Source organism: Ceratotherium simum, chromosome 7 (assembly GCF_057802395.1).
Source record: "Ceratotherium simum simum isolate JZ-2026a chromosome 7, ASM5780239v1, whole genome shotgun sequence".
Taxonomy (NCBI): domain Eukaryota; kingdom Metazoa; phylum Chordata; class Mammalia; order Perissodactyla; family Rhinocerotidae; genus Ceratotherium; species Ceratotherium simum.
In genome coordinates this window covers 14987166-14999544 of record NC_141906.1, presented here as the reverse complement: position 1 = coordinate 14999544, position 12379 = coordinate 14987166, and the positions used below count along the sequence as shown (strand labels likewise).

At 50.9% G+C, this 12379-nt stretch overlaps 1 protein-coding gene across 1 annotated transcript in view; it reads left to right on the top strand.

The window, feature by feature from the left end:
* The window catches only part of INSC (INSC spindle orientation adaptor protein), a 127944-nt gene that overhangs the window by 83656 nt on the left and 31909 nt on the right, over positions 1-12379 (top strand). Inside the window, exon 7 of the mRNA XM_004418470.3 lies at positions 1057-1182. Coding sequence (XP_004418527.2) covers positions 1057-1182 — 126 coding nt within the window. The remainder of the gene's footprint in view (positions 1-1056; positions 1183-12379) is intronic.

The following is a 12379-nucleotide window of genomic DNA, read 5'->3' as shown; positions in this document are numbered from 1 at the left end:
GCCATGGGGGTTGGGAGGCTCTGAGAAGTAATGGGTAGTTGCTGGCACGGCGAGAACCAGCACTGGCCATCTAGGCTTCAGTTCCCTTCACCTGCCTCAGACATGTTTCTAGGCCTTTCAGATGCCTCCAGGCTTGCTCCGTGGCAGGCTCCTGCGAGGGAGTTGCCAGGTGTCTGGGAGCGGTGTTGGATGGCCTGGCCTTAGCAAATATGCCTGCCCCGGCCCCTGGCACGACAGCCCCAGCAGCATTTGGGGAGTCCCACCTCCAGTTTGGACTATCAAGGGTGACATTATTTCTGGAGCTAGCATTTCACTGCAGCATGCATGTGAGCATGGGAGTGTGTGTGTAGGGACCGTAGGGGAGCAAAAAATCTTTATTTTCTACTACCTTCCTGCGTTCTCTAGCTGGTGCCCCGTAAACTGGGCTGACAAAAGACAGATTAACAAGAGAAAAACCGATAAGTTTATTAGCACGTGCACTGCACTTACACACAGGAGCACTCAGGGATGAGTAACTCAAAGGACTGGTTAGAACTTGGGCTTATATAGCATCTTAGCAAAGGAACCACATATTTTTACAGAAGTAACAAGACAAAGGAAAAGAAGCTTGAGTCTCTAGGGGTAGAAAATTGTGGGAAGGCAAATATATGGGAAACTAATAGTAGATAAAGTCTGGTTAGCAAAGTTTGTTATGTAGATGCCTCTGGTGCTGTCTCTAGGCTGATGAGGGTTTAAAGTTGTCTCCAGTGATTAACTTTTGTCCTTTCTAGTAGAGAAGGGAGGGGAGACATCTTTGTAAAGTTACATCATGCTTTTAGGCAAATTTTAGGTGGAGGAAGTCTTTTCTTGTATCTGCTCCTTCTCAGCTGCCTTCAGTTCAAAATACTCTTTACGTCAAAGTGGCGTACCTTGACGTGGTGTATATTGGAGTGGCATATTCTATCGCCCTACAGACCCAAAAGCATGCCTGCTGAGTGAGGGATGTCAATTACTCTTGAGTCAGGCCCAGGAAAGGTCACACAGTGAAGTCCTGTGACACTTTCTTTTTCTTGGCAGGAGGGTGGGGTGGTGGCGCTCTTCAAGGTCTGCCGGCAGGACAGCTTCCGGTGCTTGTACCCCCAGGCTCTGCGCACGCTGGCCTCCATCTGCTGCGTGGAAGAGGGTGTCCACCAGCTGGAGAAGGTAAGAGTGCAGCCGGCTGGCTGGGTGGGGCCTGAGGTCTCTGAGCCAGGTGGATGGTGGTGTGGACAGACCTCCTGGTGGCCATCTGCACCTCTTCATGGAGCAAGTCTCCTGGGTCCCTCCTTTTCCCAGGCATCATTCAGATGGGGCTGCTGGGATCTTGACTGTGAGAGTTGATGAAGACGTGAAGGGGACAGGGACTGAGGAGTTCGGCCAGGAAAGGCAGGGTCCAAAGGGGTGCTCGACACCTCCTGGGTGGCGTGGCCAACAGAGTCCAGTGGGTGGGAAACAGCAGGAGGCAGGCAAGTCAGGTGGAGAGTGGTGTCGAGGTTCAGGGTGGTGGTGCTTTACTCATGGCAGGACCCCAGCAGAAGGAAGAGGATCCAGCTCCTCAGGGGACAGAATGGGCAAGAGCAGGGTGGGCTTTGGATGCCTGGGCAAGCAGGGGGGCTCCACTGGGACTAGAGGGATTGGGTAAGGGAAACTGAAGCCTAAGGCCAAGTGTGTGCTGGGTCAACATGGCACAGGGTGGGCACAGAGGGAAGGTGGTGATCTGACAGGTCCAGGGGCCTCAGTTCCAGGCCAACCTAGCACAACCTAACTAGTTCCAGCCCCCGCCCCCCACTCGTCCCGGGTTGTAGGGCTGCAGCTGCTCCCCTGCCTGGACCTGAGTGGGTCTGAGCCTGTAGATGGGCCCTCAGGGACTCTAGCCAGGAGGGGTGGGGAGGCTAGGGCTGACATTTAGGGATGGCTCAACCAAGTTTCAAGGAAAGATGCTGAAACTTTTTACGGAAGAAAGGTAGAAAGGCCTGGTATGTGCTGGTGACAACTGTGGTGCTTGCAGGGTTGGGGGAAGGTAACTGGAGTCTGTTCCTGTGACTGGTCTAAATGGGGATGGGGCAAGCAAACTGCTCCCTTTCCTCTGCATCCGTGTCCCCAGCCACCCAGATAACCCACGCCCTACACCCAGCTTCTTGACTTTGGTCTGGACGACTGACTCCAGATGGTCATCTTACTTTCTGCTCTCCCTCTTTACAAATCTATTGAGAGGCAGGGTCACAGGATCACGGGCTCAGAGATGCTCTTAGCTGAGGAGGGAGAGTGGATGGGGAATCTGCTCATTTTATAGATGAGAAGGCTGTGGCTCAGGATGGGGAAGTAATTTACCTGAGGTCACACAGCAACGTGGTGGAGGAGCTAGTGCCAGCCCTTAGGGCAGAGAGCCCCCTCCTACAGGGTCAGAAGCCTTTGTATGTGTGTGCTCGCTTAGCTGGCAAAATGGAGGAGGGGGCGCTGGCGAGATTTCATGAAGCAAATGCTTTGAGCACCTCCAGCTCCCTGTGCTGAATAATCCTCTCTTTTCCCATAAAATCTTCTTCCTTGGACAGAGGACAAATGGCCAGATGGGATTTGTTTCTCATCTTCTTTCATGCTGGTTGGTGGGAAAAATGGGAGGAGAAAATAGCAGGGACCGGAATCCCCAATCCTCCAAGAGCAGTGCATTTCTTGGCTGTTGAGAGTTTGCAGAGCAGCAGGAAATTTTCAATCCAGGGAAGAAAAACAGCAGGCTTTTTTGTTTAGAGCTGAAAACCTGTGCGGCTGGGAAGGTGGGAGGCATTTTTCCTTCCACCTTCCTGATGCTGCTCCAAAGCCAGAAGGCGAGAATGCGTCTTTCCCAGGCGGGGTGGGCTGGCTGCCCTGCCAGCAAGAGGACCAGGGGAGCGCTCAGCATCTGAGGGCTTACTAAGTGCCCAGTGCTGAGCTAGCCCCTTCCACACGTCCCTTCCTTAACCCCCAGAACCTTGTGAGCTGAGCACTATTCATATCTCTTTCCTAAAGACAGGCAAACTGAGGCTCAGCCACTTTAAATGACTTGCCTAAAATCACAGAGTAGGTTTTGGACCCAGGATTTTGACCCCATCTGTCTGAGTCTAATGCCCAGTCAACCTCACTGCCTCGCTGGTTTCATAGATACTGTCAGAGCCCCAAAAAAGTCCCCGCAGCTAAACCCCGACCACCATGCTGCTCCTGGCCAGTGTCCTAATCCCCCACTCCCAACCAGCACAGGAGAAGGTGGCCTATATGGGCATTCCCCTCCTCCAGGTCAGATACTTTCCAGACACAGACTCCTGAAACACCCGCTCTGTGCCAGACGCTGAGTAGGAGGGAGAAGGGAAGAGCCCCCGGGGGGTCAGAAACAGCAACTTCATTGTACAGCAGCTGTGGAGCTTGCAAAGTGGCCCCACATGCATTTTAATTTCACTGGATGCTTGCACGCTCGAGGCCTCTAGCGCACAAGCATCCCCATTGTACAGATGAAGAAACCAAGGCCTAGAGAGGTGAAATGACTTGTTGCACAGAATCACACAGCCTGTAATTCACTCATTCAGCAAATGTTTATTGACTCTCTGCTGTTTGCCCGGCACTGTTTTAGGGGCTGGGAGTACAGCAGTGAACAGAACAGACAACCCCTGTCCTCACGGAGCTTGCCTTCTAGAGCAGGGGGGATGTCAGCCTGTTGCCTGTTTTGGTACATATGGCCCACAGCTAAGAATGTTTTTGCATTTTTAAATGGTTGAAAAAAAATAATAAGAAGAATAACATTTTGTGTCACATTAAAATTATGTGAAATTCAAATTGCTGATCCATAAAGTTTTATTGGAATGCTGCCGTTCTCATTGCTTAGGTATTGTTGTCTATGTCTGCTTTTGTGCTACAATAGCAGAATTGATAGTTGCAAGAGACCATACAGCCCACAAAGTAAAAAATATTTACCGTTTGGCCCTCTGCAGAAAATATTCATGGACCCTGTTCTATCAGGTAATAGGACATCATGACAATGACAAAAAGGACAATCACTGCCACATATCGAATACTTGCTTTGGGCAAGCACTCTGCTAAGCCCCTCCTTTCATTGTGTCATTTCATCGTTAATCCATTGGTGCTGTTATTATCCTCATTGTTTATAGAAGGAAAGGAGACTCAGCGAAATGAAGCAACTTGCTCAAGAGCACACAGCTAATAAATGGCCTCCCAATAAATTCATACCAGCTCTGCTGAGCCAGAGCCAGCCTGGGCTGTGAACCATTATGCGAACCCAGGACTCAAATCCGATTTGTGAGGCCAGCGTCCACACTCTTTTCCTCCCCATCATGCTGCTTCCAAAGTTGTGAGAAGTTCTAGAGACGCCCAGGAAGGGCTTGGCCCACACCTGTCACCCTCTGTGATCGGGCTGCTGAGCATGGGCCTCGGAGGCTCCAGTGAGATGGGCTGTTGTCAGTGTTCAGGGTGGAAGGTGGAGAAGTCCAGGAACAGGCCAGACCATAGAAGCCGCAACGTGAAGCCGTGACAGGCAGGATGAAGGAGGGGTGGGGAAGCATGGTGCCCAGGGGCTCTCGCTGGCCACCCACTCACCAGGCACAGTTCGTGCCCTAATTGGATAATGTCAGAGTCCCAGCCTTCCCCTAATTTACTGGCCTGGCCTCCTCGCTGAGGCTCGCTTAATTAATTGGCAGTGGGAAATGTGCTGGATTTGGTGAAATTCGTCTCTGTCGTGTGGCTCCACTCACTCCCCTCCAGTCTTGAGGAGATTCATTAAATCACGCACAGACCCAGGCGGCAGAGCTGTGGGTCTAGTCGGGTCACCAGACACCCCCATCCGTCCCCACCGTGCTGCGTGGTGCCAAGCTCTGTCCACTTTGGCGAGTTTGTGGTTGTAGATTCAGTCAAGGGTTCATTCGTTCACTCACAGGAAGTCACTTCATCACCTGCTTTTTCGCTTCTCTGTCATCCAGTCCGTCAGTTACTTGAACTCACTCATTCACTTGCTCACTCACTCACTCAGTCCATCGCCGTCTAATCACAGCCCCACTTCATCCTTCCATCACACGTTAGTTGTGAAGCAGCCTGGTGCAATGGGGAAACCACGGCCTCTAGCAGTCAGGTCCCCTGGGTTGGAACCCAGACTTCTCCACCTATGAACTTGGACGTGTTTCCCTTGGGAAGTTACTTAACTTCAGAGGTGTGGCTTCTTCATCAGTCAGATGGGCATGATGAAATCTGCCTCCCAGGACTGTCAGAGAAGAACAGATGTACAGTCACATGGTGCCTGGCACACATCAGTCACCGAAGAAATGGTAGCCATATGATTGCTGCAGGTGCAAGGCTCATCCTTGGGGCTTGGAAATCAACGGCCTCAGGAAGATTACCGTCTGGTGGGGAAGGGAGGCAGGCATGCCAGCAGGAGGGGCCAGCATGGTCGCAGATGCCGCCCCGTGCACGGTGTGGAGAAGCTGGGTGGGGCTGGAGCTTGAGTCCTCACAACCTTTCCATTTTACAGATAAGGACAATGAGACTCAGAGGCTGTGTTCCCTCAGCTTGGATCCAAACCCAAGTCTGGCTGGTTCCAAAGCTCATGCTCTTTATGCGGTGCTGCCTTGGGAAGAGCTGGCCCTTCTGGTGTGGGAACTGCGAGAATGGCTCTGGGAGCCAGGCTCTGGCTGTTGGTCTGGGCAGAGGGCAGACATGGACACTCCCCGAGCAGGGCCGGAGACGTCAAAAGACAGCAAAGTCCTCCCCAGAGGTATCGGAAGGGTCTGTCAAGGCTCCATTCTTTCTTTCCAGAGGTCTCGTTCTTCCTGGCTGTGGCCACCCCATCACTGTGCTACCCCTGCGTCAGCAAGTTTCAGGAAGTCTGTCCTACCCTCCCTGTGTCCTCGGCAGACAATCACCCCTCATGCCCCAGTCCCTGTGCTGGGCTCTGGGAAAGAGAGACAAGCAGCTGTGTTCCCCGGCTCCCCGGATGGCCGATGGGGGAGAGGCCCAGCAGTACAGACAGTGGAAGGGCTGTCCCACAGCGATCAGAGGCACAGGCTGGCGGCACCACCTCTGCCTGGGGTGCTGGTGAAGGCAGCGCCAAGGAGACAGTGAGGCTGGACCCAGAGGGCCAAGGAGGAGCTCCCAGGCAGGCCAGGGGAGAGTGGCCTCAGCAGAGGCAGAGGGACTCCGCAGCTGGCCAGTCGGTGGTGGGCTATCAGTCTTTTAGGAGCTCCGTGTTCAGTGAATTTAGGGATCCCAGAAGGGGAGGTGGTGTCCTCTGGACCCCACCTTGGAAAAGACTAGAGGAAGAAAATGAGGACTCAGGAGGGAGTGAGGGCCCCAGAGCACACAGCCGATGACAGCAGATGCACCCAGTTTAGCCTGGGTGCCCAGGTGACCCGGCCTGCCTGCACTGGTCAGGGAAGCCTTCCTGGAGGACTAGAGCTGGGAAGGTGGTCAGGCTTCTCCAAGGGGGAGGACTGCAGGGTTGGAGGAGGCTGACAGGGGGCCAGGGAGCAAGTCACTTCTCTCTGAATCTTGGCTTCCTCTTTATAAAATGGGGACGACACCTCCTTCGTGGGGCAGCCATGATGACGCAGTGCAACAGTGTGGGTGGGGCTCGCAGCCTGGAGCCTGTGTGGAGGAAGCACTCGGGCTGTGTCTGCTTCCCTTCCCTCCTCCTTGCCCATCTGTCTCCACCTTTTCAGGCTGATCTGGGGAAAGCCCTGCATACCCCAAAAAGGCTGACTCCTGGGGATTTTGCAATAGTCCTGGCAGAGTTCTGGGTGTTCCAAGTGGCTAAAGGGATGGTCGGGGCACTGTTGGTGCAGAGGCTGGGGTTGGACAGGGCCAGGAGCCAGGATGGGGTTCGAGGGGGCTGGGGACTAGAGCTGGACTAGGGACTGTGGCCCAGGTGAGGGGCTGGGGATCTGAGGGGCAGGAACTTACAGATCTAGGGCCATGAGGGGTGGGGGGGGGGTTCAAAGCCCATTGCTCAGACAACCTCCAAGACAGTTCTAGTAATCACCTCTTCCAGTCTTGAGACCAGAGACAATCTCGCTTTCAAAAGAGCTTCCTTTTATTACCACCCCCACCTTGTTTTATATTTTCCAATAAGGAGTTCACTCTGTGCTGGAGCCAAAGGGAGAGTTTAATGAAAATCGATGGAGAAATTAAAAAAGAGCAGTGGGGAGGGGATGAGGGCTCAATTTCAAGTCCAAGAAGAAAATCATCAGTGGCGCGGGATGGGAAACTGCTGCCCGTCTCCCTGCAGCTCCCTCACCCCCACCCCCGTTTCCTGGGGCAATTTTTTGGGATTGAGATGCCCTGACATCTGAAGGGTGGGCTGGGGACAGGGAGGCCTGGACTGAAACCCCAGAGACCCTGAGCAGGAGGGAGTGGGGTGCAGGGGGGCAGTTGGGGGGAGGTTGGTGCTCTAGCTGCTGTTTTACAGAAATTTCTCTCCACCTCTTGCTGCCTGTAGGGTTGCAGAAGGTTAGAAATAGGTAATATTTGCAAAAAACAGTTAACCAGTTTTTCTTATCCTTTTGCTTATTTGATTCTCACAATCATTTTGCAAGGAAGGCAGGGAGAGATGGTCACGCCCATTTTACAGAAGGGAAGTTGAGGCTAGAAGGCATAGAGACACTGGGAGAGGCAGAACCTGGGCTGAGAACCCCATTCTTTTGCTCTCAGCCATAGGTTCAGTTTGCTACAATCCCCTCCCCACCCCACCCCATTCGCTGAAAGAGGCAGTGTAGCATGCAGACGCCAGGGCGAGGCAGCTACTTTATCTTGATTGAGTCAGTTCTCATATGTGAGGCTGGGTGGGGAGAGAGGGACCGTGGATGCCACACAAGAAATCTTTGCTTAATTTGACTTGCAGCCCGTTCTTTATGTAGGAGTAGCTCCTAGAGAGAGGGGAGAGAGAGAATGCCTCTGAACGGAGATTCTAGTTGGCTCCCCACTCCTCTTTGGGGCTCAATCCACCTAGGCTTATCAGCTAGGCCTTCAACCGCCAGAAATGTGGGCTAGGACTGTGCAGAGAACCCCAGGGTGCCAGGTCAGCTGTCTGTGCTGTGCACTGCCACTGTCATCCTGCCCAGCCCTGCAAGGGAGCTGTCTAGAGGGAGTATGGCTCATTCCCTTCCCCACTGCCAAGTCTCCCAACCTCATCCATCCACCTTGAGGTAGAGGTTGGGGGGTTGGGGGACTTGAAGAGGCCAGGGTGTGAAGAGGCAGAACAAAATTAGGCACACTGCCCCGCCTTCCCCCCTCTCCCCGCGAGGACTGGCGCTGAGATTACGGGCCAGTATTGCCCAGGCTGAAGGAAGGGCTAGCTGGCTGCAGGGCTGCACACCACGCGCAAAGTCCAGCCTGAGTTTGGAGCAGGCATTTGGCCAGGGGGCAGCCTGAGTGCTCAGGGCATCGGCGCCTGGAAGCTGCGCACGGCAGGGCCTCACCGGGTCCCCATGCGCTGTGCAACAGCGGCCCCTGGTGGACCAGAGCGGCAGTGGCAGCCCTGCCACGCTGCCTGGGGCCGTCTTCTCCTGGAGCTGGATAGGCTGGTGGGCTCTGGGCCCACAACCGGTGGTCAGAGCCAGTGTGTCCTGTGTGTTGCATGTATGTGTGTGTGTGCATAGCGGGTGGGGGCTTGCAGATTCAAGGCGACAGGGGCTTCTTCTTACTGAGCCGGCCTCCTCCATGAGGAAGATGTGGATACATCTAACATGTCTCCAGCTTCCAAGCTTCCCCAGCGAGTGTGTCCTGTGTCTTCCTGGAGCAGAACGCTTCCTAAGCTCCCAGTTCTCACTGGACAAAATCCAGACCCCTCAACCTGGCAGTGAAGGTGCCCTCCGAGCATGCTGCCTCCAGCGCATTGCCCCTTTGGTACACAGGTCTGGGGTCCATGCCTAGCTTCACCGCTCACTTACTGTGTGTTCCTTTCTCCCCTCCAAGCCCTGGTCTCCTCAGGCTTAGAGTGCAGGGGCACGTCCACATTCCCACTGTTGGCAGCAGGGCCGAGGCCGGGATGCAGGCCTGACTTCACTCCCACACAGCCTTGCAGGGCTCTGGGAGCAGTTTCAGGCCCTGTGTCGGGGGGCAGCAGAGGAGTGAAGACACTGTCCCTCAGCAAGGACAGAATGACTACAAATCTTCATCTGGGATTTGCCCTGAGCCCCCTTTTGTATCATCTAGCCCTGGTATCTTGTTCCAGCTACCCCCTCCCTCTCACTCCTATGTCCCTGAGCCCAAGTTCTTGGGACCCCAAACAGACCTTGTCCCCAGGTTGGGGGTTATTGGAGAGAACCTGGGGCCAGCCCTTCCTTTGCCACGGGTTAGCTGAGGAACCACAGGAAGTTTCCTACTTCCTATGAGCCTCGGTTTTCCCATTAGGCGGAGGGAGGCGTCTATTCTGCTGGTCTCTGGGCCACATGAAGTAATTTTGTAAGACAGACGTGATGAACAGAAGCTAGAAGGTGTTGAGCTGGCTGGGCTGCAATTTCTGCTGCCTCTTCTCTGGGATTGGGTGTGTGTTGAGTGGGTGCTGTTCCTCTAGGAGTTGTCAGAAGAGAGCTGGCCACCTCTCTCTCCCCGTGAGTTCATAGACAGAGGCCCGTGTGTGCATGTGTGTGTGTTTGTCTGTGTGTGTATGTGTGTGTGTGTGTGTGTGTGTGGTGGGGTGAGGAGCAGTGAGCTCAGCAAGGTAATCTGTTGGTCAAGGTGCATTTCCTGGCTGCACCCCCAGCAACCTGGTGAAAAGCGGAAATGAATAAGAAGTCAGATATAAGGATGATGCTCCTGCTGGGAGAAAGGGACGCTGTGCTGCAGGGAAGCCGGGATTACTCAGGGCACTGGACAAGGGGCAGAAGTGGGGCCTATTGTCATCACCCTTTGCCTTCCGGAGTGGGGCAAGTGCTAGTTTGGAGGGGAGCAAGGGAAGGGAAATTTCTGGGGCAGGGAAGGGAGACAGTGAGGAGACTGAGAGGACGATAGAAGGTGCAAGTTTGGGGGCTGAGTCTGACTAGGGAGGACCCACTTCATCGGAACAACCTGGCACTGACGGCACGGCATTGACAGCAGGCCAGCCCCCAAAGCACAGAGCTGGAACCAGCGTCCACTGGTCCCTGACAACAAGTGATGGGTCTGCTGCTCACACGCAGAGACAGAGACAGGGACAGGGAAGAGTGATGAGTAGTAAGAGGAAGAGACTTAGACAAGGACGAGAGAGGGAGGGGAAACGGAAAGACACACACGCAGATAATGAACACATGCAGTTTCCAAAGGAGTGTCTTGTTCTCCTTTGAGCTGCTTCAAAAGTACAAATCAGTAGTTTGCAGCCTTGTGATAGCCAGACAGGCAGTGCCCTGACTGTGACCTGCTCGGGCGCAGAGTGATCTCTCATGATGGTTTTAATCTTCATTTTCCCAATGAATAATGATTTTGAGCATTTTTCCATATCCTTATTGACCATTTGGTTATCTTCATTTTGTGAAATGTCTGTCTGATACTTTGGCCCATTTTAAAAAATTGAGTTGTCTTTTTCTTATTGAATTCTAAACTTTAAAAATATATTCTGCATACGAATCCTTTGTCAGTTACGTGTATTGAGAATATATACTCTCAGCCTGTGGTTTCCTTTTTCATTCTCTTAATGGTGTCTTCTGATGAACAGAGATTCTTAACTTTGATGAAGTCCAATTTGTTGAGCTTTTCTTTTGTAATTAATACTTTTTGTGTCCATTTAAGAAATGTTTGTTTTCCCCCAAATCATGAAGAGAGTCTCCTATATTTTTTTCTAGGAGGTTTATTGTTTTACCTTTCACATTTAGGTGTATGATCTATTTCAAATTAATTGTTTTTAATGGTGTTCAAGGTTCAGTATTTTCAATATGATATTCAACTGAGCTAGCACTGTTTATCAAAAACACCATCTTTTCACCACTGAATTATAGTGGTGCCTTTGTTATAAGATGATGACATACGTATGAGTCCGTTTCTTGACTTTTTTTCTGTTCAGTTAGTCTTTTTGTCCATCCTTGTGCCAATATGGCACTGTCTGAGTCCCTGTAGTCTATAATAAAATTTTGATATTTGTTAGGATAAATCCTCCAACTTTGTTCTTCTTTAAGATTATCTTGGTAATTCTAAGTTCTTTGCATTTTTATATATATTTTAGAATCAGCCTGTTAATTTCCACAAAAACACCTGCTGAGATTTCGATTGAGATTTCTTTAAATTTATAAATAAATTTTGGGATAATTGACTTCTTAAACAATGTAGGGTGCTCCAATCAATAAATGTAGTATACCTCTCTATGTATATAGATTGTCTTTAATTTCTCTCAGCAATATTTTGAATGTTCAGTGTCGACATCTTGCACATCTTTTTAAACTTATTTCTAAGTATATATTTTCTTTCCTTTCTTTTTTATTATTTTTTATTTTTATTTATGTTTTTCCCCAAAGCCCCAGTAGATAGCTGTATGTCATAGCTGCACATCCCTCTAGTTGCTGTATGTGGGACGCGGCCTCAGCATGGCTGGAGAAGCAGTGCATCAGTGCGCGCCCGGGATCCAAACCCGGGCCGCCAGCAGCGGAGCGCACGCACTTAACCACTAAGCCACGTGGCCGGCCCTAAGTATATATTTTCTTAATTAAAAAAAGTTTTGTTGAGGTAACTGGTTTACAACATTATGTAAATTTCAGGTGTATGTCATTGCATTTCGACTTCTCTATAGACTGTATCGTGTTAATTACTAAAAGTCTGGCTTCCATACTTGGTATGTTTTTATACTAATGTGCTATTTTGAAATTTTTGTTTTCTAATTGTTCATTGCTAATACATAGAAAATACAATTTTGAATGTTATATCTAATGACCTTGCTAAATGCACTTATTAATTTTAATGGTGTGTAGATTTTTTTGGATTTTATACAGATTTGGATTGTGTACAGATGTACACAATCATATGATCTGTAAATTATGGCAATTTTGCTTCCTTTTTTTCAAATCATTATGTCTTTTTATTTCTTTTTCTTGTTTCATTGCATTGGCTAGGGCCCCGGTAAAATGTTAAACAGGAGTGCTGATAATAGATATCTCTGTCCTGTTACTGATTTCAGGAGAAGGGCTTTCAATATTTCATTCACTATTTAATTATTAAGTGTGACATCATTCTCACTTTAAGGATGAGGAAATTAAGGCTGAGAGAAGGTGAGTAGCTTGCTCGCTTCACCAGCTCAGCAGGTAGCACAGCTGAGTTGTGGACCCAGGCTTTTCTCACTCCTAGGAGTGTGAACTCCACTGTACCACAGGTACCTCTAGAGCAGTGTGCTCAACCCAGGATCTCCATCAGAACTACTTGAGGAGTCTTTAAC